The following is a 26,680-nucleotide window of genomic DNA, read 5'->3' as shown; positions in this document are numbered from 1 at the left end:
ATCTTTAAGAAGTCCTTGAATGTTTTAAATTATTAGAATATAGTTCATCTAATTAAAAGAACCAGCCTGTGGTACAAAGGAGGAACGAATGCTTTCACCTTGTCTGAGCAGGTAACAGGGAATTGGTAAAACCAGCGTAGAACATATAATGAAAAGTTTGATAGCACTGATACCCAGCAGAGAGGCTTCTCAGTGAACAACATATGTTGCCTGCTGATGCTATTCCCAACAGGCGTGAGATCATGGGCCAGATCTTGTGACATATGTCATTAGTTAGATTTCTTCCAGCACCCATCAGCATGTTTTTTGAGATGTAACTTGCTGGAAGTGCAAACTAATTAACAGTGCAGCAAAAGTAAATAGAGCATCTGAATACAAATGATTGGCAGATACAACACTAATTTAACTAATGTATCCAACCAATGAGATTTAAAAATTGAGAAAGCAGGGGAAAAAATGGCAGGAAAGAAGGGTTGGTTGAATTAAGAGTTAAATCGGATGGTGATGCAAAAGAAAGACATGATCAAGGAAAAGAGAAATAAAATATTAACTTTTTTTACATGTCTGATGATTAATTCTACAGAGGAGGAAGGGTGACCAATTAGAATTATTTTTCTACACCAGAGAAATGGATCAAATTATGTTAACAAACGCCATGTTGTTAAGTCTCAGTTCTAATTTAATGCAGTGAATGTAGCAAGAAAAATATAACATAGAAAGTGTGGGCAAAATGCTTTTCACAGAAACTAAATAAAAGCAGCATATTTAGATTGCCACAAAAACAATTCATAATGCTTCAGATATTTCGATCTCTGATTTAAGTAGCCAATTAAAAAGTCAGAATTGTTTTCTAGCAAAATCTAATCAATTACTTTCATACTCATATGTACCATTCCCACAATTATAGTTAATACTTAATGTAACACCAGTTATACATGCAGCTATTGTTTTTTCGTTAATTTAAGGACACAAAATGAAAAGGAGCAAGGCTGAGAGGAAAAGTGGAAAACCAACTCACCAAACTAATATTTTGCTGATTTTCTTTAACATGTTTCATTTCTGGAGTTTCTTTTACTGCCGTACCAGCACCAATCTCTTCTTTATAAAGCACCTTTAATAATATTTTTAAAAATTGACAAAGCAATAACAACAAGTAAGGCAGCTTGTGTGTATTCTCAGAGGATTTCCAAATATGCACTGATGGTCTGTCTACAGCACTTGTACTAATTGAGCTCTAATTGGGCCTCTAACTGCTGACCCTCTCTTACCCTCAACTCTCCCAGACTCTACCCCAGTTTTAGACACTACATTTTCTTTTGTGTGCCACACAGCACTTGAAGTAAGCTATCCAACTGCAGTCCTTGATACTTGATGCCATGGGCCTCAGATACAACTGACATGTATAGCAGTAGTCTCATGATTCATATGCACCACACAATACCACATAGCAAACTTTTACGCCACGCCTCAATTTCTGCCAGGACAAGCACCTGCAAAACCCAGCATCAGTTTGCAGACAACACCCAGAGAAGGCAAGGTACAAGGGAACCCATACAGATCTATGGAATTAAGCTAACTTACATTGATATGACTGCTGAAACATTTTTTTTTGGCAAAAAGGACTTCTAATGTTTCATTCGTAGTTATTACCTTGTCTTTACCTTTAAGTCTGCTGTGTAGAACTATAACAGAGAGAAATATGAAAACAAAGTGGAAGTTTTTGTGTCATTTATAGTCATAGACCATGTAAACAGGCCCGTTGGCCCACTCTGTCTGTCCATGAAGCACACAGTTATATTAATTCTGAATTTCATTTTTCTGTTGTCCCTACATTGCCATCAACTGTCACAAGATCCGACTGTTCATAATGGGAAAATATAGAGTGCCTACAATTAACCTTTCAACTCACAAGTTATTGGGATGTTGAAGGAAACCAGATCACCCAGAGGAAACCCATGCAGTCACAGAAAGACATGAAAAAAATGCTGCACAGAGAGCAACCGAGGTAAAGACTGAATCCAAGTTTTTGGCACTCTGTGGCAAGGGTTCTATGAACATAAGAGATAGGAGCAGGAGTAGGCCATCTGGTGCATCAAGTCTGCTCTGCTATTCAATGAGATCATGGCTGATCTGATGATAGGCTCACCTCCACTAGAATTATTTCTAATAGTTGTATCATTATCCTGATAAATTTAAGAATTTCAAGTCTCCAACACAATAGTCATAGCATTACTTCAAAAAGAAACATTTATTTGTGTGTTCTGATATCACAAAGAAACAAGTTCTGGGGAGGACAAATACAAAAATCAGGGGACTATACTTCAATTCTATCGAGCATTGCCTGGACCATACATTGTGCACTTTGTACAGAATTGGTTTCCTTCTTGAAGTGTCTGGGAAGGAGTTCAGAAAAGATTTACCAGACTAATATTGGTATTAGTAAGGTTGCCAAATAAAGAAACCCTGAACAGAATAAATGGAATTCAGAAGAATAAGATGGAATAATTGAAACATGGAAGATCTTTAGAATCAGAATTAAAATTTATCATCATGAACCTGTCACAAAATTTGTTTTGCGTAAGCGTCTCAGTGCAAATATTTATCTAAATCACATTTCAAAATAAATAAAAATAGTGCAAGAAAAAGAAAAAGACAAATGTAGTGTCTGTGGTTCACTGTTCATTCAGAAATCAGACAGCAGAAGGGAAGAAGCTGTTCTTGTGCCGCTGACTGCTTGTCTTCAGCTCCTGTACCTTTTTCCCGAAGGTAGTAGATTGAACAGGGCTTGGCCTGGGTGGTGTGGGGTCCTTGAGGATAGAGGCTGCTTTCTTAGGACACTGATTCTTGTAGATGTCTTCGATGGAGTGAAGACTGCTGACCAGGATGTCACAGGCTAAGTTAATTACCCTCTGGAGTTTTTTGTTGTCTTGATCATTGGTACCTCTGTACCAGACAGTGATGCAACCACCCAGAATACACTATACAGTACAACTGTATAAATTTCTGAGTCTTCCGTAGCATTCCGAATCTCCTCAAACTCCTTACATGAGGAAAGATAATGGAGAGAACACTTCCATTTGCAAGAAAATCTAGTTCAGAGTCATTGTTTAAGTACAAGTGATCACCTATTAAAAACAGAAATGAAGTGAAATGATTTTGCTGAGAGGACTGTGAGTGTTTGGAACTCTCTTCCTCAAATATTTAGCAATGGGTAATGTGAGCAAACAAGAATGCAGATTAAATGTTGCAATTAGATCAGACATAATCTCATTAAATGGTGGAGCACTTGAGAAGGTTGAGTGGCTTATTCAAATTTATGTTATGATATTAGACCAGAGAACAAAATATGATTCGTTAAATCTCATTGTGACATTTAGGAATCTAAATTTAATTGATCTCTGAATTTTTTTCTCTTGCTTGAACAAGAGATTGGAGATGGAGGGATCGGCATCCAAGGACAAAAATAGTCAGTCAATGTTTTTGGTTGGGACCTTTTATTGAGACAAAGTGGAAAGGGGTGATATCAAGTATCAAGTATATTGGGGAGAAAAAAGAGGGGGAGGGGTTGGGGAAGGACCAAGCAGGATTAGGATTCTGGATAGAATAAGATGGAGAGGTGGAGATACAAGTGGTGGAAAATAGCACGGGGTGGGGGGGGTGGTGAGAGAAAGAAGAGTGAAAACTGAAGAAGAGAAAAAAGAATGGAAACAGTAAAACAGTAAGGGTTACCTAAAATTTGAAAATTTGATAGGGTTTAAGGCAGTCAAGGAGGAGCATGATGTCATTCTTCAGGTTTACATTTAGCCACACATTGGCAATGGACGAGGCCAAGGACAGGCATGTCAGAGTGGGAATGGCGAGTAGAACTGAATCTTCTGACAACTGGGAGTTCCAGCCTGGACCTACAGACCAGAGTACGTGCTCAGTGAAGTAGTCATCCAATTTGCATTTCATCTCACTGATGTAACCACAGCCACACTGAGTGCATTTGAGTAGACTAGGTTAGATGAAGTGGATGTCAAACTCTGCCTCACCAAGAACACTGGAATATTTTTTCCACATTCTGTGGTTACAGAAGAAAGTACACAAGGGGATGGAAGGATGGGTGGGGAGGAAATAGCAGATCAGGGAGTCATGGAGAGACTGGTCCCTGTGAAAAGCAGAGGGATGGGAAAGGGAAGATGTGGTTCCTGGTAGAATCTCATTAAAGACATAGAGTTAAGAGGTCTGGAAAGTGAGAACTAAAGGCATTTTGTCTGTTGGGAGATTGGATGAGACCAGAAGTGCAAGAAAATGAGATATGGGTAAGGGCTTTATCAAACACAGCAAGGAAAAGCTACATTTCTTGAAAAGAGTAAACATTTCAGGTGCCCTGATGTGGAAGGCTCATCATGGGAATAGAGTTTTTTTTAATTAGACTTACAACATGGTAGCAGGCCCTTCAGGCCCATGAGCCCATGTTTCCCAAATACCCCAATTAACCTGTAGCCCCCATATGTTTCAAAGGGTGGGAGAAATCCAAGAAACTGGAGGAAATCCATGTAGACACAGGGAGAATGTTTAAACTCCTTACAGACAGCTTCAGATTTGAACCTGGGTCACTGGAGCTGCAATAGCGTTGCGCTAATTGCTAAGCTAACTGTGCTGCCCACCATCCCAGATGTGGCGGTGAAAGAGAAAGTGTAAAAATGAGAATTCTTAAAAGACACAGGGTGGTAAAGGGTATAATCCAGCAGACAATGGGAGTCAGTAGATTTGTAATAGATATCTGAGGATTACTTGTCTCCTGAGAGGCAGACAGAGAGGTCCAGAAAGTTCTGGTTCAGAAGAAGAGAGAGCTAATATGATCTGTGAAATTGGGCATTATGCAATGTGGACATTGTGCAAACACCATTTATATATTTAAAAAAACTATATGCAATACTGTAGTACTGATGTAAACTTTTTATTTGTAAGTAGGGATCAGTGTGGTGACTGGCACAGAACTGTGGGCATAGAGCGATGCTGTGGGATCAGTGTGGGGACCGACACAGGGTTTTGAGCAGAGAGCAGTGGAGTGGGATCAGTGTAGGGACTGACACGAGGCTGTGGGAAGAGAATGAGGCCAGTGGAATCAAAATGGGGACTGACACAGGGCTGTGGGGAGAGTGGGGCAGTGGGACCAGTGTGGGGAACGACATAGAGCTGTGGGCAGAGAACAGTGCAGTAGGATCAGTATGGAGACTGACACAGGGCTGTGGGGAGAGAGCAGATCAGTGGGATCAGTGTGGGGACTGACACGGGCTGTGGGGAGAGAATGGGGCCTTGGGATCAGTGTGAGGACCAACATGGGACTGTGGGGAGAGAGCAGGGCCACTGGGATCAGAATGGGGACTGACACAGGGCTGTGGGGAGAGCGGGGCAGTGGGATCAGCATGGAGACCAACACAGGGCTGTGGGGAGAGCACAAGGAAGTGGGATTATTTGGGACTGATACAGGGCTATGGGGAGAGAGAGGGGCAGTTAAATCAGTTTGGGTATACAGTATACAGTTTCCTATTGCAAGGATCATTTTTCTAAATTCCTGCAGTATCTATCAAGGCAGACATGCAAACAACATTGAAACTCTTCTTTTTCCAAATGAAAATACAAATTTATGTTTGCAGAAGCTAAAAATGTCAGCAGAAATAACAGGAAATAAGATGAGAGGGTTTGATGGAAACTGGAAACAATTGGAAACAAATTTCTGAGAAATTCAATATAATGATTTTCAGTAATAATACAATTAAAAATTCATCTTTTTCTGAAAAATGCATTAACACCTACTTATGTAACTGAACTCCACCACATGAGATATTACAAATTACTGAAATTATATACACAAGTACATGGTCATCGCCTGCTTTCTTTTTGTATTCTTTGGCATGATATTTTTGGTAATAAGGATAATTTTTGAATATACATCAAGAACTGGTTTTCAAACTTTTTCTTTCCACTTGCATACCACCTTAAATAATTCCTATGTCACAGGTGCTCTATGATTAGTAAGGGATTACTTAAAATAATATGTGAGTGGAGACATAAAGTTTGAAAATCACTTATCTAGAACCATAGAACATTACAGCACAGAAAGAAGCCTCTTTGCCCTTTCTAGTATGGCTGACCTTTTTTTTGCCTAGTCCCATTGACCAATCCATAGCCATCCATACCTCTCCCATCCTATTACCTGTCCAAATTCCTCTTAAATGTTAAAATTGAGCCCGCATTCACCACTTCACCTGTAAGTTCATTCCACACCCCAACAGCTCCCAGTGTAAAAATATTCTCCCTAAACATATCCCCTTTCACTCTTAACCCATGTCTTCTAATTTGTATCTCACTGACCCTCAGTAGAAAAAGCCTATCTACATTTCCTCTGTCTATCTTCCTCATAATTTTAAATACCTCAATCAAATCTACCCTTATTCATCTATGCTCCAGGGAATAAAGTACTAACCTGTTTAATATTTCTATGTAAATCAGTTCCTGAAGTCCAGGCAACATCCTAATAAATCTTCTCTGCACTCATATTGATACATTTCCTGTAGTTAGGTGTCCAAAGCTGTTGTCTATCTCGTTGTCGAGATAGACAACAGACTCGCCAAGGCAAACAGCGCCTTTGGAAGACTACACAAAAGAGTCTGGAAAAACAACCAACTGAAAAACCTCACAAAGATAAGCGTATACAGAGCCGTTGTCATACCCACACTCCTGTTCGGCTCCGAATCATGGGTCCTCTACCGGCATCACCTACGGCTCCTAGAACGCTTCCACCAGCGTTGTCTCCGCTCCATCCTCAACATTCATTGGAGCGACTTCATCACCAACATTGAAGTACTTGAGATGGCAGAGGCTGACAGCATCGAATCCACGCTGCTGAAGATCCAACTGCGCTGGGTAGGTCACGTCTCCAGGATGGAAGACCATCGCCTTCCCAAGATCGTGTTATATGGCGAGCTCTCCACTGGCCACCGAGACAGAGGTGCACCAAAGAAGAGGTACAAGGACTGCCTAAAGAAATCTCTTGACCGCAGAGCCCACCTCACTGACAAAAGACAAAGGAGGAAAAACCCAACACCCAACCCCAACCAACCAATTTTCCCTTGCAACCGCTGCAACCGTGTCTGCCTGCCCCGCATCGGACTTGTCAGCCACAAACAAGCCTGCAGCTGATGTGGACATTACCCCTCCATAAATCTTCTCTGCACTCATATTGATATATTTCCTGTAGTTAGGTGTCCAAAACTGCACACAATACTCCGTATTTGGCCTCACCAATGTCTTATACAACTTTACCATAATATCTCAACTCCTGTACTCAATACTTTGATTTTTGAAAGCCAATATGCCAAAAGCTCTCTTTACCACCCTATCCACCTGTGACGCCACTTTCAGGAAATTATGTAATTGTATTCCCAGATCCCTCCTCAGTTCCCTATCATTTACCATGTACGTCCTTTCTTGCTTTGTCCATCCAAAATACAACACCTCACTCTTGTCTGCATTAAATTCCATCTGCCATTTTTCAGCCCATTTTTCCAGCTGGTCCATGTCCCTCTGCAAGTTTTAAAACCTTCTTTGTTGTCCACAATACCTCCAATTTTAGTGTCATTTGCAAACTTGCTGATCCAATTTACTAAATTATCATCCAGATCATTGATATAGATGACAAACAACAATGCCCACAGTACCGATCCCTGAGGCACACCTCTAGTCACAGAATCATAACTTCTCTCTGACTTCTTCCATCCAGCCATTGTTGAATCTAGTTCACTACTTCACCAAAAATACCTAGCGTCTGAATTTTTCTGACTAACCTCCTATGTGGGACCTTGTCAAAAGCCTTTCTAAAGTCCATGTAGACAACATCCACAACATTTCCCTCATCAACATTTTCCGATACCGCCTCAAAAAACTCTGTAAGACTGGTTAAACATGACCTACCAGACACAAAGCCATGTTGACTATCCCTAATCAGTCCATGGTTATCCAAATAATTGTATATCCGATCTCCTAGACTATCTTCCAATAACTTACCTATGACTGACATCAGGCTCACTGGCCTATAATTTCCAGGGTTATTTTTGGAGCCTTTTTTAACAATGGAACAACGTGAGCTACTTTCCAATACTTCAGCACCATTCCCGTGGCTATGGACATTTTAAATATTACTGTCAGAGACGCTGCAATTTTTACATTAGCCTCCCTGAAACCGAGGGAATATCTTGTCAGGCCCTGGGGATTTATCCACCCTTATTTGCTTTAAGACAGCAAGCACTCCCTCCTCTTTAATCTGTACGTTCCATGACCTCATTGCTTACTTCCCATGACTCTGTGCCTGTTTCCTGAATGAATACTGATGAAAAAAAAAGTAATATCTCTCCCATCTGCTTTCTTGGATTTCTGTAGTGTTCATCATGAAGACACAGGCCTGTTTATCTCTTTCAGAATAGCATTTATCTACCAGCATTTGCAAGCCAAGATGAGGCACAACAACACTGATATTACATCTGCAGCTTCACAATCATAACTCAGCACAATGAAAGAATCCAAAAATATAAATATATTTTTTTTTAAACTCAGGATGGAGTGCAAATTTGCAAGAATCAGCAGAACTTTGACCTTTGAGTATAGGAATGCTTTTCGTTCATACCTTGAAGAAGGGCTCAGGTATATTTTTATGTCCAATAGATGCTGTAAGACCTCCTGAGTTCCTCCAGAATCCTTGTGTTTTTACTGCAATCACAGCATCTACAGACTGTCGTGTTTCGCTCCAGTAGTTGGAATCAGTTTCACAGTGCTTTTGAGACAATGCTGACAGTCTCTGTCAATTACAATCACAAAGTCTGGGCTCTTACCTCTCTCTTCTGCTGATATAGCAGGAAGGAAAGATAAATAAGAGATTTATTTGAATGCCAAGACAATATACTTAAAAGTCGAAGACCAATCATATCAGCCATCTGTGACAGGCTTAAAAATGCAGATCTGTGGTGTGGCAAATCATTATTGCTAATCAGTCTACTCAAGCACATTTACATCTTATGGAGCGATACAGTCATCTTTAATGCTTACCTAAATCCTGTTTCACTTTCAAGAATTTTGAGGTTAAACAAAGCAGATCTACATAAAGCATGGCAATGCAGAGTGTAATTGAACAGAGAGATCCTGGGGTGCAAATGCAGAATTGCTGAAAGTGGTGGTACAGCTACACAGAGTTGTGAAGAAGGCATATGGTATGTTTGCAATCATCAACCAAAGCACTGAGTATAGATGTTGGGAAGTCACATTACAGTGGTACAAATCAATGGTTCGGCTGCAGTTGGGACGTCAGGGTGCAGTTTTGGTTGCTCTGCAAGAAAAATTATGTCATTATGCAATAAAGGGTTCAGAAAAGATTCACAGGAAAGTTGTTTGGACTGGAAGACACAGAACATAGAACAAAGAACAGTATGGAATGGGAACAAGCCCTTCAATTCACAATGTCAGTGCCAATTTGAACTAGTCCCATCTGCCTGCATGTGGTCGGTATCCCTTGTTTATGTGCAGGTATAAATGTCTCTTGAACATTGTCATCACATCCCCTCTGTGATCTTCCCCTCTCTGTACAATTCGGGAACCTACTTTTCTGCAAAAAAAATTGCCTTGTTAATCTCCTTTAAATTTTTCCCCTCTTACCTTAAAGCTATGCTCTCTAGCAATGGATATTTCCATCCTGGGAAAAGAAAAGCCTTTTTTCTCATACTTTTACATACTTAAGTTACAAGGAGAGATTTAATATAACTTACACAGAGGTTTTTTAAATTTTGAGAGGCGTAGAATTTTAGCCTGTTTCCCAAGGAAGGGGAGGAATTATGAAATTAAAAGGCATGGGTTTCAATGAAGGGGAAAAGATTTAAAATGTGAGGGGCATATTTTTCCATACAAAATAGGGGGTATATAAACCAAATGATACAGGAGCAGAGTACAATTGCAAGCTGCAAGTTAAAAAGTTTAGATTTAATAGCAGAGTGCATACATGACATTACGTGCAACTCTGACATTCTTTTTCTGTGGGACAGGCATAGAATTTCTATGTATCAGTAGTGCAAAAAAACTGTACACAAGAAAGACACCTTTACAAAAAAGAGTAACGTAAACAAGCAAACAAACTGCAATACAGAAAATAAATATTTATTGATAAATAACATGCAAAGTAGGAGTCCTTAAATGTGTATCCGATTGTTGTTCAGGAGTCTGATGGTGGAGGGGTAGCAATTGTTCCTGGTGGTATGAGTCTTTTGGCACCTCTACCTTCTTCCTTATGGCAGCAATGTGAACAGAGCATATCCTGGGTGGGGTGGATCCTTGATGATTGCTCCTGCTCTCCAACGGCAATGTCCCATGTAGATTTTCTCAATAGTGGAGAGAGCTTTAACTATGATGTACTGAGTCAGTCTGTAGAATTTGCCACGGTTTTTGATGTCATACCAAACCTCCGCAAACTCCTGAGAAAGTAGAGGTGCTGACATGCATTCTTCACAATGGCATTCATGTATTGGGTCCAGAGAGATCCTCTGAGATAAGTAACTCCCAGCAATTTAAATTTGCTCACCCTCTCCACCTTTCATCTCTCAATGATCACTTGATCGTACACCTCTGGTTTTACCTTCTTAAATAACATAATCAGCTCCTTTGTTTTGGAGATGTTGAGTACAAGGTTATTATTAGTACATCATTCAACAAAGTTCTCAAACTCCCTCCTGGATGCCAACTTATCACCCCCTTATATACAACCCACTACTGTGGTATCATCAGCTAATTTGCTCGTTGGTATTTTGTCGCACTGAGCCACACAGTCATAGGTGTAAAGTGAGTAGAGCAAGGTCACTATGCCCTGTGGTCATCCGGTACTGATGGAAATTGTGGAGAAATATTCTTATGTTTATGTTCTTGAAGTGAGGAAATCCAGGATCCAGTTACACAGAGGGGTATTTAGGCCCAGGTCTGAGAGCTTGCTTATTTGTTTTGAGGGGTGACGATGTTGAAGGCCAAACTGGAGTCGATAAAGTGCATCGCAATATATGCGTATTTTCTGTCCAGATGTTCAGGACTTTTTGTAGAGCCAGTGAGATGCTATCTGTCGTAGAACTATTGTTGCAGGCAAATTTGAAAATATCCATGTCACTGCTCAGACAGGAGCTGATATGCTTTAGCACCAGCCTCTTAAAACACTTCATCACTGTGGATGTGAATGCCACTGGTCAATAGTCATTTAGGCAGGTTGCCACACTCTTCGTGGGCACAGGTACAATTGAGGCCTGTTTGAAATAGGTGGTTATCACACCCTGCCAGAGTAAGATATTGATGATATCCATGAATACACGGTCAAATTGGCCAGAACAGGTTTTCAGTAGGCAGCCGGGTACTCTGTCTGGACCAGATGCTTTCCTTGGATTCACTCTCCTGAAGGCAGCCCGCATATTATCCTCAGATGCTGCCAGTAAAGGATCATCAGGGATATTAGGGTGTGCAATGGCTCTTCTTTGTTCTGGTGGCCAAATCAGGCATAAAGGCCTTGAGTTCATCTGAGAGTAACTCTTTGCTGTCTCCTGCTGCATTGGATTTGATCTTGTGGCAGGTTATGTCACTTAGGCCCTGCCACAGCTATCGTGTATCCTTTGTTATTTCTATTTTCATCCAGAATCTACACTTTGCCCAGTAGATGGCTTTTCAGAAGTCGTACCTGTTCCTTATGTAGTGTTCTGGATCTCCAGACTTAAAAGCCTGTGATCTCGTTCTCAGCAGGTTCTGGATTTTGTTGTTTATCCAGGACTTATGGTTAGGGAAAGCAATAGGCAGTCAACGCTTCAGGTTTCTGCCCTTTATCAGGGCTGAATGAAAGGCTCAGGCCCAAAATGTCAACTGCCTATTGCTTTCCCTGGATGTTGCATGGCCTGCTGAATTCCTCCAGCATTTTTGTGTACTGTTCCATTTCTCCAGCATTGGCAGACTTCGTGTTTTACCTTGACTTTAATCCAGAAGCGAATTTCACTAGTGGGCTAGTGTGCCCAGGCCAGATTTAACTTACAAGCTAAGCAGACAAAAGGGGGGGGGGGGGGGTGCCATGTGATGACATGGCGTTAGACTGTAAACCCCTACTCTCCTCGAAAAAGTCAAAAAAATGTTTAAAAAGGCTGAAAAAGTTAAGAAAAGTAGAAGGATAAAGTGTTGGAATACTTAGAGAATAATTTGTCACCAAAGAAAGAAAAAGCAGCTGCAACAATACAGGAAAGCAAGCAAGAAAAAGATCAAGATAAAGAAGAAAGTCATACCTTGAAGAAGGTACTGCCAAAGGGAGACAAGCCAGGAGCTAGGGAGACCTTGGACACTGCTGAGCAGGGTCTCTCCCGACAATGGTCACCCGCTATTGGTGAAGAAGTGACTCTGCGAGGTGGTGTCTTAAGAAAGCAGCCTCTATCCTCAAGGACCCCCACCACCCAGGCCATGCCCTCTTCACTGGTACCATCGCAGAAAAGGTACGGAGCCTGAAGACAAGCACTCAGACGCACAAGGACAGCTTCTTCCCTGCTGTCATCAGATTCCTGAATGAACAATGAACCATAGACACTGCCTCACTTTGTCTTTTTCTTTCTCTTGCACTGTTTTAATTTATTTTGTCAGGTGCTTTACACAAATGTTTGCAATGTGAAGCTGTCTCAAAGCAACAAATTTTGTGACGTTCATGACAATAAATTCTGATTCTCATCAGTGATGTAAAATAAATTTGAATGATAATACAAGTTTTATTGTTATTTTTACTAATGAAGATATTGAAGATGTTGTCAAAAACCTCAATTAAACCAAAACTAATAAATACTTACTGGGCTAAGATTTTTTTGGTTTTTTTTAACTCTTTCTATTTCTGGAGAGTCTGCCATTATTGTGCATGTACTCAGCATCTTTTCTGCTTCATCTTTATATTTTTTCTGTGGAATAACCAAATTACGATTATAAGTTCATCTCTTTACCTTCAGTGTGATGAAAGGTACATCATGATAACTTCAGATTTTTTTACATGTACATTTCAAACATTTTTTGGCCTTAAATTTGGTTCCTAACAATTGTTTTTACTTTTTCTAAATCAACGTCATAATCTACTTCTCAAAACAAATTAATGTAAACTATTAACTGACTGTAAATGTCTTTTACATGTGAAGCATGTAACAACTCTGGTGTGTCTATTACAGTTCCATACTTATTTTGTCCCAAGTCAGATGTCTGTTTATACATTACCTGTGGTAGAGAATCAGAGCAAAGTGGATTAATATATTTACTTTTGTTATCTCACTTAGTTTATAAATAACTTGAAATTACATTATACCTGGCAGCCCTGCAGGATGCAGCAAAGGGCAATTAATTACTTCACAATAAAGGTATCATCGATAAAACAACAGTGGGACAGTTAGCACAACACTATTATAACACCAGCGACCCGAGTTCGCATCCAGCGATGTCTGTGTCTGTGTGGGTTTCCTCTGGATGCTCAAGATTCCTCCCACCCTTAGTAAACCACTGTTATACAGAGATCGACTACTGCCGGCTGGACACGCTTCACAAAAGTGATCCTACCCATTACCACTTTGCATGCTCCCCCCTCTTCCTGCCATGATTAGTCGATGAGGTTGGTTTCTGCTCCAGTCTCTAGTTAATAAAAGCCTATCAGTTTCACATCCTTAGTCTTTTGTGGTAATTGATGGTGCATCAACAGAATCCCCTTTCAGATTTTTTTCTTACACCTTTTCCTCATTCCAGGACACTTTCTTCCCTCAATAAGACACCGGATCAGATTATTGACTCAACTTCCAAAGTGAGCTCAAATTGGCATCTTGGTCTGAGGATCAAAAGGCCCTTTTCTCTATTCAATTGTTTGAATCATAGGAAAATGCTACATCCAAGAGCCAATATTTGCATTAATCAGACCAGTTTCTTGAATGGTTGTAATGTGCACTTTCATTCTCTGCATACAATTCTAAAACCCGTCACATGCTACAATTAAAATATAATTTTTATTGTTAACTCTTTCATCAGCAGGGCCCTATGTTCAAATCTAAACATTTGTTATTAGCTAAATTCCAATCATTTTTTGATTGGAGTAACAACAACACAAAATTGCATGAAGAAAAAGTAAATTAAAATTCTGGATAATGCTTTTTAAAATTGCATCAATAATTAAAGGAAGAAACAAAATGAAAAATTAGGATGTTCTGTAATTAAAGCAATTGTGTTGACTGTAAAAAAAAAAGCAGCCTGAAAATGCAATTAAGCTGTATTTTTTTTCTTATTTACCTGACTGGCAATTTCTGATGCATTCTTAGCACGTTTAATATCAAGTATGTCTGAAGTCAGTTGCATCCCTTTGCCTTTGATTTTGACTTGAAGATCCTTCCTGTACTCTTTCTGCAGTAATGAATAGCAACCATTCAGAAATGCTTTAGCAGACAACATAATCTTCAAATTATTAAGGATAGACACACAAGAGAAACTTTTTCACTGTATCTCTGTACAGAACTCAATTCAATTCGATGCAAGTGTAACAAGAAACATTTTTGTATACGCTGTTTGTATTCAATACAATGAAATTATAAGAGCTGATAAAATTACCTCATTTAATATATGGGTTGCATTTTTTACTCTAATCATATTTGGTGTATCTTCCAACAGAGTGAGCCCTTTTCCCTTTACTTCTTCTTCCAAGTTTTTTCTATATTCTTTCTGAAGAAAATATTGGCAGATTTTTTTCAGTTATCTTTTTTTTTAATTACATATTAACTATCAGCTAAACTACATATTCAGTTTAATGGGATAAAACTGAGAAAAGTGTGAGAAAGAGGAGAGAGGGAGAGACACATACGAATGAGAGAGAGGGAGCGGTTGAGAGAAAAGAGGGTGTGTGTGAGAGACAGAGAAAGATGAGGGTGAGAGAGAGAAATACGAGGCTGAGTCAGGAGAGAATGAAGATGGTGAGTGAGAGTGGTGGGTGAGACAGAGGTGGAGGGTGAGTGAGAGAGAGTGAAGAGGGTGAGAAGGAGACAGAGAGTGAAGATGAGAACCTCAGGGTTGTATGTAATTTCATGTACAAACTCTGACCATAAATCTGAACTTTGAACTTTGAGAGAGTTAATCTGTGATATATATTTAAATGTAGTAACAACGGAACCAAAGGAAGCAGCATTCCAATTCAGATCAATTACCCTTTCATCAGAATTAGATCTGTCCAATGGTGATTGAACTGATATGTTTTAATTTCTTTCATCTCAGATCCTGCCTGACATGCTGAGCACGTCAATTTCTGCTAGAATTGAAGATTAAATAATCACCTCATTCAATATTTTGGATGCATGTTTAACGCGGATCATATCTGGAGTGTCTTCTATCAAATTGAGACCTTTTCCTTTGACGTTTTCCTCCCAATCTTTTATATATTCTTTCTGAAAAGATAATTGCATAATTTTGTTGCATTTTAACAAAACTTCTGAATTTTCTACATTTAACAAAATTACTTGAAGCCATAGAAAAAAAGGTTGAGAATGGCTGATTTGACCAAACTAACAGTTACATTTTGTTGTAACCATTTATTATTCTTTCATTGAATGAGGAGCTGCAACTTGTTTCCCTCAAAGTCACATGCCACCTAGGGTACAGAGGATGTGGAAAGGATGTTTCAGATTTTGAGAGAATCGAGAACAAGAGGCCACTGTGCAGTTACTGATGTAAAATTAAGGTAAAGCAAGTTTCTCATAAAGTTGCAAGTTAAACAAAAAAGTCTGCAGACACATGGGTCAAGTGCTGAAGAAACTCAGCAGGTCACATAGCATCCACAGGAGGTAAAGGGTAACCAATGTTTCAGGACCCTTACCCTTCAATTGATTGAAGCATCCAGCACAGTAACAGGCCCTTCCAGGGCACAAGCCCGTGCCACCCAATTACAATACACCCAATTAACCTACAACCCCGGGAGGTTTTGAGCAGGGGGAGGAAACCCATGCAGACACAGGGTGAATGTACAAACTCCTTGCAGACAGCACTGGATTCGAACCCCGGTAGCTCGTGCTGCAACAGCATTGCTCTAACCGCTGCGCTAATTGTGCCGCCTCTACCTCCTCACAACATAACGTTAGCACTCCATTAAAAGGTGTGTACAGAAATGGCAGAGTGTTAACTAGCTGCAGTTACATTTGCAACTGAGAGCAGAAGTTGGGTCATCGAAATAGAAAGCTGGGATTATTGAACTTCCATATGTTTCCTACTTGTTAACTCTTTGTGGTCTGAAGAAAAAAAAAACACTCCTTTGAAATCAAATGTAAATCTAAAGAAAACTGTTCTTTGAAGACAGGGCAAGAAAATCTTGGGTCATAATAAAAAATAAAGGTTTAATAAATGTATATATATTTTCTAAATGCAGTTCAAAAGCTGCTTGACATCTTATAGGTTACACTATCTACCTGCACCCTCTTCATTGATGAGAAATGCACAGTGAACACATACATGCACAATAAGCATTGCTATATATATATAGAAAGCATGAACCCGAATTACCTTATTAAGAAGGCTGGTGGCATGTTTGGCATGCAAGTAACTTGGGGTCATATCAAGATCCACAGACACACTGCCTTTGATCAAGTCATCAAAATCTTTTCTGTATTCTTTCTGTTGATTGGCACAAGATAAAATGTGTCTGAATTTTCACAATCATCCTTGTTTCACTCTTGTTTAGAAAATATCTTTTTATTATTTATCAAAAAAATACAATGATATTTAAGTAAGATATTTATGTTATGAATTTGTAGCAACATATTATACTGAGGCATATTTATAGACCATTAGTTTATACAAAAATAGAGAATTCACATCATCTGTTCATGCAGCCACCTCATTTTATTATGTGACATGAGGAACAAATTTTTAACATGAACCATGTTGCCAAAAAAAGAATTAATCAAAAACTGTGCTTTTACCTCACTTTGGATGTGTTGTGCCCATTTTGCTGCCATATAACTTGGAGTTTCAGTAAATTCCAGCGTCGATTTTCCTTTAGTTTTTTCATATTCTTTCTTATATTTGTTCTGTAATATGCAAGAGAATTCTATAAAAAGGTCTGAGGCAAAAATAACAAATCAGGGTTCTGAGGGACGAGAACATTAATTTTGTAATACCTGGCTTTGAATTGTTGCATTCTCCTTGTGATGAAGCTGTTCGGATGTATCAATAGCCAAATGGTAATGGCCTTTGCTTTTTTCAAACTCCTTCTTGTACTCATGCTATTCAGAAAATTAGTTAATAAAAGGCAAAATTTAGTTGAGCTTCAGCTATCAATCCAGTTTAATTTTTGCAAAATAACATAAGGCTGCTAAATGGGGCAAAAATATTTTGATGACTTATCCCCTTCAAAAATTATTTAAAGTAGATTGAATGAAAGATTCCTCATTAGTTGTCACTGGAGGGAGTTTACATCCATAACACGACACGAGATATAAAAATGCCTCAGCTAGATTATTACAATAGGGATTTTAAAAATGGTGGTCAGATGGCAAATAATGTAAGTGAAATGATCAAGGTTGTACATCTCCATCATTTCTGAAAACAAAAAGGAACTGCAGACAATATAAATTTGAGGGTGGCACGGTTAACGTAGCAGTTAGTACAATGCTATTACAACGTCAGCAACCTAGTTCCAATCTGGTGCTGTTTGTAAGGAGTTTGTACGTGCTCCTCATGTCTGTCTGGTTTCCTCCCACCCTTGAAAAACCTACAGGGATTGTAGGTAATTTGGTGTCAAGTTTATTGTCATCTGATTGCACAAGTACAACCTGACGAAACAGTGTTCTCCAGTCCTCCGTGCAAAACAGAGATACACAACCAGACAAACGCAAAATACAGACAAACAATACATATGCAGGACAAGTATTCATATATACAAATAAATACTTTTCTTTGTAAATATGAGAGTCTTGAATGGTTAGTGCGAGCAGTTCCTTTGGTTGCTCAGCATTCTCACTGCCATAGAACCATAGAACATTACAGCACAGAAAAATGGGCCATTCGACACTTTCGGACTGTGCCAAACAATAAAACTAGCTAGTCCCACTGACCTACTCTCATTCTATAACCATCCACACCACTCCTATCCATGTATTTATCCAATTTATTTTTAAAACTCAAGATTGATTCAGTATATCAGATGGCAGCTCATTCACTCTCTGAGTGAAAAACTTTCCCCAATGTTCCCCTTATACTTCTCTCCTTTCAGCCTAAAGCTATGACCTCTTGTATTTATCTCCCCTAATCTAAATGGAAACATCATACTCGCATCTACTGTCTATACCCCTCATAATCTTATAAACATCTATCAAGTCTCCTTTCATTCTTTCTCGTTCCAAGGAGTATAGTCCTAACCTGTTTAAGCTTTCCCAGTAACTCAACTCCTGAAGTCCCAGCAACATCTTAGCACCACGTAATATAATGGTAACTATTAGGTGAGAGATGAAGGACATATCGGACCAGATGGAACCGAAGGGGTAAGGGATAATATTTGTAAAATATGGGTAAAAGAGCAAGAAAGTGGAGGGAGATGAGAATGGGCTGGGGATTGGGGGGTAAGTAGAAAAATGATGGGGGGGGGGGGAAAGAAGAATACAAAAATAGATCAGAAGAAGAGAGAGGGGGCACAGAACCTGAAATTTAAATGACCAGCGGATGAGATGATGGTAATCGTGAAAGATAAAACAAAGTCAATAAGTATATCTTACAGCAGGATTGATCAGTTATGATACAAACAAGAAAGTCCGTGATATAAAACTGTTGAATTTGATACTGTCCAGAAGCTGCAAAGTGTCCAAATGGAAGAGGAAGCTTACAATTGGGCCTCTGTATTACAGTGCAGGAAGCCACATGGAGTTATTTCAGAACAAAATGAAAGTGCCAGGGTTACTTTGGAGGACCTTTACTGCCCTGCAGCCACCTCAGGGCAGTATTCAACAAAGAGTTGATTCACTCTTCAAAGATTTGTCAAATCGGTTCAGCAAGATATGCCAATGACCAAGCAACATTGGCTGCAGGAACATTGGATTGATCCTGCCTTTCAGTATTTGTTAATCCTCTCCTTATTTTTATTCCAGCATCTTCCCTACCCCTGATGTCAGGCTCAACAAACTTTATCCTGCTGCTTTTTTTAGAAAAGGAGGTCCTCTGGTGGCTCACTTGTTTCAGCGAAGATTTAAAATTCTCAGATGAAGCTCCAGAAATCTCTTCCCTTGTCTCCTGCCTAGGATAAATCCCAGTTGGTCCTGGGGATTTACCCACCTCTAATGACCATCATTTGGAAAGGCAAGGACTTTTTAGAGCTAGGCATGGTTATGAGTTGGAAAGTCATCTCTCACAAATTTGATTAAAGAGTAAGATGTGAGTGAAACACGATAGGCTGCAGATGCTCTGATTGTAGTAAACACACCGAAATGCTGAAGGAAGATGCTGAAAATTCTGGCCGAGTTCCTCCAGCATTTTGATTTGTTTACTAAGATTAAGATGTGACCAAGAAGATTGATGAGGGCAAGGTGGTAGAAGGGTCTGCATAGACGTTAGCCAAGATTTTGACAACATCTCAATATCCCGCAAGGTAAGTTTGTCTGGAAGGTCACATTAATGGGATCTAGGGTGAACTGGCCCATTAGATACAGAATGGAGGAGACAGAGAGTGATAATGAACGGTTATTATTCAGATTGTAGACCTGAGCCACTCTCATTTTTTCATCAATATTCGTACCTTGGATGACAATGCCGTTAGCATGGATAGTAATTTGAAGATGGCATCAAAATTGATGCCAAAGTAGACAATTAAGAAGGTTATATGACATTGCAACAGGTTCTAGATTATTAGGAAAGTGGGCCAAAGAATTGGAGATACAAATTAAGTTGGGCAATACAAGGTGTTTCACCTTGGTACATTAAACCAGGATAGAAGTTAAGTAGCGAATTATACAACCCTGAGGTGTGATGGTTAGTCAAAGAGACAAATACACAGTTCCATGAAAGTGGTAGACAAGATAGTGATGTCTCCATAACATTCTTGTGAATCTTTTCTGAACCCTTTCCCACTTAATGATATCCTTCTTACAGATGGGTGATCAAAACTACGCAAAATACTCCCAAGTGTGGTATCATTAATGTCTTATAACATGACATCCCTGCTCCTTTACTCAATACTCTCACCAACAAAGGCAAGCAGCCAAATGTCTTTTTCACCATCTGAGTTGCAACTTCCATGGAATTAGGTACCAGTACCCGTACATCTCTTTTGTTCTACAATATACACCATTTAAGTCCTGCCCTGGTTTAATATACCAAAGTGCTACATCCTGCACTTTTCTAAGTTCAATTCCATCTGCCTTCAGCAAGAACAGGTAAGAGGTGAGGAATAGTCAGAATTAAAGTCAGAAAGGGCCACCCTATTCGAAGAACCAAAAGGATTCATCAGGTAGGCACAGGTAAAGGCAGGTTTTTTAGATATCATATATTTTGTTCATCTAGTCACAGAGAGTGCGAAGGGCAACCAAGGCAGGGGAATGCTCTTGCAAAATCTGGGTTGTCAGGGAAGCCAGCAGTATACCTGATGACTTCATCTTTGAGAAGTGCATCCACCTGCAGTTCTTGACAAGCTGAGTTAAGGAATTGGAGCTGGAGTTGGATGTAATCCGGATCATTCAGGGGCAGAGGGAGTGATAGGAGGAGTTACAGGGTCACTATCACACTTAGGGTGCAGGAGGAGGGTAGGTGGGTGACAATTGGGAGAGGGAAAGGGAACAGATCGGCAGTGCAGGGCACCCCTGTGGCTGTCCCCCTCAATAACAAGTATACGATTTTGGATTCTATTGGGGAGGGGGGGCACAACCTAACAGGGACAATCCATGGAGATCAGGTCTCTGGCATGGAGTATGGTCCTGTGGCTAAGAAGGGAAGGGAGGAAAAGAGGTGAGCTGGAGTGATAGGAGATTCCATAGTTAGGGGGACAGATAAGGTTCAGTGGAAGAGATCGAGTATCTCGGATAGTATGTTGCCTTGCTGGTGCCAGGGATCAAGATATCTCAGAACGAGTTCACGACATTCTCAGGAGGGAGGGTGAGTAGCCCAGGACAGTGCCAAGGTGGAGGACATCCGCGGGCACTGCCTCCCCAAGCGAGTTGCTTTCCTCCCCAATTCGGTCACAGCCATTGCTCCCACCCCCTACTGCGTCACTAGCATCTACCTTGACTCACACAAGTGACTCTCCACCTGCCCCCGGCCATATCACTAGTATGTGCCAAGAGTCAGTGGCATCTAGTGACACTTGATGCAATAAAAGCAGTGCCCTTGTCTCCTACACTGGAGGGGCCGCAGGTATATCCCAGTATCCAAACACCCCTCCCCCCCCCACTAAGCGAGTTTATGAGATTCAACTTGCCCCCCATAACATGCTAATGCCCCCCCTATAACATTTGTTCTGGCACTGACCCAAGAGCAGCCAGATGTTGTGGTCCATGCAGGGACCAATGACATGGGTAGGAAGGATGAAGACGTCCTGCAAGGAGAGTTCAGGGAGTTAGGTGTTAGGTTGAAGGACAGAATTTCCAGGGTAGTGATCTCAGGACTGACACCCATAACCTATGCTAGTGAGGTTAGAAGTAGGAGAATAATGCAGCTTAACACATGGCTAAAGACATGGTTCAGGAGGGAGGGTTTCAGGTTTCGGGATCATTGAGTTATCTTCCAGGGACGGTGAGACATGTTCCAATGGGATGGTTTGCAACTGAACTGGATGAGGACGAATATCCTTGCGGGAAGGTTTACTAGTGCTGCTCCAGTGGGTTTAAACTAGATTTGCGGGAGGAGGGGAACCAGAGTGCCAGAGCAGAAAGAGGAGTGGAGGAGGGAAAAGATTATGTTAAAATTGCATGCACTGTGAGACGTCAATGGATTGAATGTGGTGGAAATGTTCTCAGGTGCATCTATTTTAATGCAAGGAGTACTGTAGGAAAGGCAGACGAGTTTACCGTGTGGATTGGCACGTGGAATTATGACATTGTGGCCAACAGAGGCAGGACGACCACTCAGTGTTTCAGGCTTCTGTTGCTTTAGATGTGATAGAAAGGTGGCGGGGGGGGGGAGGGGGATGATGATGAAAGGGGAAGGAGTAGCATTGCTCGCCAGGGAAAACATTACAGCTGTGCTCAGGCAGGAGAGACCAGAGGGCTCATCTACAAAGGCCATATGGGTGGAGCTGAGGAATGGAAGAGATGACCACAGTCATAGAGCTGCATTATAGATCACCTGATAGCAAAAATTGGAGGAGTAAATCTGTAAAGAAGAGGGAGACAGCTGCAGGAAACATAAGGTGTGATAGTAGGAGTTTTTAACGTTCCACAAATTGACTGGGAACTTCCATACTGTAAAAGGGCTGTATGGCTTGGAGTTTGTGAAATGTATTCAGGAAAATTTTCTAAATCAATGTATAAAGGCACCAACTAGAGAGCATGTAATACCGGATCTAATAGGTTATGGAACGAGACAAGACTGGTGAAAGAAGTATGCGTAGGGGAACATTTTAAGCCATTAGTTTCAAGTTAATTATGGAGAAGGATAGGTCTGGGCCTTGGGTTGAGATTCTAAATTGGACAAAGGGCAATTTTGAGGAAATGAGAAAGGGTCAAGAATACATGGATTGGGATAAATTGTTTTTGGGCAAGGATGTGTGAGATATGTGGAGCACCTTCAAAGGTGAACCTTTCAAAGTACAGAGTTTGTATGTTCCTGTCAGTATCAAAGGCAAGGTTAGAAGGCATAGGGAACCTTACTTTTTGAGGGATATTTGAGATATGATTTGGAAGAGAGGGGTGTATAGCAGATACAGGCAACAGGGAGTAAATTAGGTACTTGAGGAGTATAAGAATTGCAAGAAAAACCTCAAGAAAGAAATCAGGAGGCTTAAAGAAGACATGAGGTTGCTTGGGGCGACAATGTGAAGGAAAATCCTAAGGTGTTTCTTCAGGTATATTAAGAGCAAAAGGATAGCAAGGGACAAAATTGCTCCCCTTGAAGATCAGAGTGATTGGCTTTGTACAGAGCCAAAAGAGATGGGGCAGTTCTTAAATGTTTTTTCTTTTATCAGAATTCAGTCAAGAAAAGGGCACAGAGTCATGGGAAGTAAGGAAAACAATCAGTGAGGTCATGGAACCTATAGAGATTAAAGAGGAGGAAGTGCTTACTGTCTTAAATCAAATAAGAGTGGATAAATCCCCAAGGTCTGACAAGATATTCCCTCGGACCTTGAGGGAGGCTAGTGTAGAAAAAGCAGGGGCTCTGGTAGAAATAGTTAAAATCTCCTTAGTCATGGGTGAGGTGCCAGAGGATTGGAGGGTAGCTCATGTTATCCAGTTGTTTAAAAAGGCTCCAAAAGTACCCTGGAAATTACATGTCTGTGAGCCTGATGTCAGTAGTAGGTAAATTATTGGAAGATGTTCTAAGAAATCAGATACACAATTATTTAGATACCCATGATTAGGGATAATCAACATGGTTTTGTGCATGGTAAGTCATGTTTAACCAATCTTATAAAATTTTTTGAAGAGGTTACCAGGAACATCTAGTAAGGCCTTTGACAAGGTCCTGTATGGAAGGTTAGTCAGAAAGATTGAGATGCTAGGTATTCATGGTGAAGTACGGAACTGGATTCGACAATGACTGGATGGCAGAAGTTAGAGAATAGTGGTGGATGATGGCTTCTCAGACTGGAGGCCTGTGGCTAGAGGTGTGCCTCAGGGATCAGTACTGCGACCATTGTTGTTTGTCATCTATATCAATGATCTAGATGATAATGTGGTAAATTGGATCAGCAAGTTTGCAGATAACTCTAAGATTGAAGGTGTTATGGACAGCGAAGAAGGTTTTCAAAACTTGAAGAGGAATGTGAACCAGCTGGAAAATTGGGCTGAAAAATGGCAGATGGAATTTAATGCAGACAAGTATGAAGTGCTGCATTTTGGAAGGACAAAACAAGAAAGGACATACAAGGTAAATGGTAGGGCACTGCGGAGCGTGGTAGAACAGAGGGATTTGGGAATACAGATACATCATTTCCAGAAAGTGACATCACAGGAGGATATGGTTGCAAAGGGATCTTTTGGCATATTGGCCTTCATAAATCAAAGTGCTGCACTGTGTTTTATGCAAATATAACTTTAACTTAATGTTAAAATTGTATAAGACATTGATGAGGCCAAATTTGGAGTACTGTGTGCAGTTTTGGTCACCTAACTGCAGGAAAGATACAGTATCAATAAAACAGAAAGAGTGCAGAGAAGATTTACCAGGATGTTGCCTGGACTTCAGGAACTGAGTTAGAGGGAAAGGTTAAACAGGGTTAGACTTTATTCCCTGGAGTGCAGAAGAATGAAGGGAGATTTGATAGAGATATTTAAAATTATGAGGGATATAGACAGAGTAGGCATTTCCTCTGAGGAAAGGTGAGATGCAAACCAGAGCATGTGGGTTAAGAGTGAAAATGGAAAAGGTTAGGGGAAAACATCTTCACCCAGAGAGTAGTGGGGATGTGGAACAAACTTCCAGCTGAACTGGTAAATGCGGGCTCAATTTCAATATTTAAGAGGAATTTGCACAGGTACATGGATGGGAGAGGCATGGAGGGCTATGGACTGGGTGTAGGACAGAGGGACTAGGTTAAAAAAAAATGGTTCAGCACAGACTAGAAGAGTCAAAGAGGCTTATTTCTGGATTGTAATGTTCTTTGGTTCTATGCTATTCCTGGCCCACTATCCCACTTCATCTAGTTCCTGTTGTAATCTCAGATAATGTTTTCACTGTCCACTATACCACCAATGCTGGTGTTATCTGCAAACTTACTAACCATATTAACTACATTTTCATCCAAATTGTTAATATTGTTGATGAGCAACAGGACCCAGCCCCAATGCCTAAGTTACAATTCGAGTTACAATTATCCACTACTTCCCTCTGAATCCTACCATCAAGTCAATTCTATGTCTAATTGGCCAACTCACAGTGGATCCCATGAAATATGACCAACATACTATGTGGTGCCTTTTCAAAAGCCTCGCTAATGTCCATGTTCAACCTGTCAATTTGCACATCGCTGGGATGTGGAAAGAAGCCGGGTTAAGTGGGGAAAACCCTCACATGTCATAGGAGAGGAGCAAACTCCACACATTAAACTGAGCTTGGATTTACTGGAACTGTAGGCCAGCAGAATGAGCAGCATCACTACTGTTTCACTCCTTTTTTTTTGTTTTTGTTATTTTTATGCACCGCAGAGCCCACCTCACTGACAAAAGACAAAGGAGGAAAAACCCAACAACCAACCCCAACCAACCAATTTTCCCTTGCAACCGCTGCAATCGTGTCTGCCTGTCCCGCATCAGACTTGTCAGCCATAAACGAGCCTGCAGCTGACATGGACATTACCCCTCCATAAATCTTCGTCCGCGAAGCCAAGCCAAAGAAAAACTGTACTACTTATGTAATCATCAATCCCCTCCCTTCGGAAGCTACTGGCATGACACAAACAGTGGCCTTACGTTTCTTCACATTATTATGAAAATTCTAAAAAATACTAGCTTAAAATGTTAATATTTCATTCATTATTTCTATCTAATATATTGAAACTTCCACTTCATATGCTGATAATAATTCTACTCCATGCTCATTGGAAAAAAAATCATACATTAGCTTAAGTAAAAGCATTATTTTAAAAATATTTATCAATTAATAACATATCAATTACAATTCAACTCCCGTTATCGGAATTGGTCAGGACCGGGCCGATTTCGGATAAACGATATTTTTGGATAACTGGTTATTTTTTTAAAAACAACCCACCTGCAACAACAGCAAATCATTTGTAACAGTTTTTAAACAACAACAAACAAGAATAGAAGGCTTTTTAAGCATGAAATAATGTTTCAATTCTCACAAAAAAAACCTGAACAAAATAAGATAAATCCAACTTCAAAAACTCAAAAATCTACTCAGAGGTTTATCCAAAATTTCAAACCTTTGACGTCATTCAGCTCCAAAAACAATTCAGATAACTGAGGATTTCTGACTGTTTCAGATATCCTCATTTATCCAGAACTTTTTGGAGGTGAAATTACATAATTTTGGCTTCAAAAATTTTTCCGATAAAAACTATCCGAAAAAACAAATTGGAGCTGAACGATTTTTCTGGGTCCAAAATAATTTCAGATAACTGAGGATTTCAGATAATCTAATTTTGGAAAATTGGAGTTGTACTGTACTGATTTTTAAAAAAAAAATCATGTTTAATGGATTTTCATCTTACAAGAGTTATAAGCTCTGGTAATAATAAAAGATTTTTGTACCTTGGTGTTAAACAGATATAAGCTTTTCTCTCCCCTAATGTTCTCTAATTTGTTAAATTTTCACAACATAACTCTGCACTTCAAAATAAAATAACAGGTATATCAAATAAAACTCACATCACTTTGCAATTTGCTGACTGCTAATACATGTTCCAGATGCAATAAATTGGGCAAATTTGAGGATGTCTGATTCAACTTCTGAAGATCAGCCTTGTATTTCACCTGAAAGTGGAAAGTAA

The 26,680-nt window shown here is 40.0% G+C and overlaps 2 protein-coding genes across 4 annotated transcripts in view; both read right to left on the bottom strand.

Moving 5' to 3' along the window:
* nebl (nebulette) overlaps positions 1-26,680 on the bottom strand; it is a 379,969-nt gene that overhangs the window by 44,961 nt on the left and 308,328 nt on the right. The gene's annotated exons all lie outside the window — the stretch shown is intronic.
* The window catches only part of LOC138751820 (nebulette-like), a 101,694-nt gene that overhangs the window by 7,965 nt on the left and 67,049 nt on the right, over positions 1-26,680 (bottom strand). The window contains exons 9-17 of the mRNA XM_069914654.1: positions 26,559-26,663; positions 17,211-17,315; positions 17,013-17,120; positions 16,594-16,704; positions 15,375-15,485; positions 14,659-14,769; positions 14,344-14,454; positions 12,879-12,983; positions 1,019-1,111 (exon numbers count right to left, since the gene is read on the bottom strand). Of these exons, the coding sequence (XP_069770755.1) occupies positions 1,019-1,111; positions 12,879-12,983; positions 14,344-14,454; positions 14,659-14,769; positions 15,375-15,485; positions 16,594-16,704; positions 17,013-17,120; positions 17,211-17,315; positions 26,559-26,663 (960 nt within the window). The remainder of the gene's footprint in view (positions 1-1,018; positions 1,112-12,878; positions 12,984-14,343; positions 14,455-14,658; positions 14,770-15,374; positions 15,486-16,593; positions 16,705-17,012; positions 17,121-17,210; positions 17,316-26,558; positions 26,664-26,680) is intronic.

Source organism: Narcine bancroftii, chromosome 1, assembly GCF_036971445.1.
Source record: "Narcine bancroftii isolate sNarBan1 chromosome 1, sNarBan1.hap1, whole genome shotgun sequence".
Lineage (NCBI taxonomy): Eukaryota > Metazoa > Chordata > Chondrichthyes > Torpediniformes > Narcinidae > Narcine > Narcine bancroftii.
Note: the sequence above shows the minus strand (reverse complement) of the source record. Positions and strands in the feature narration are given on the sequence as shown.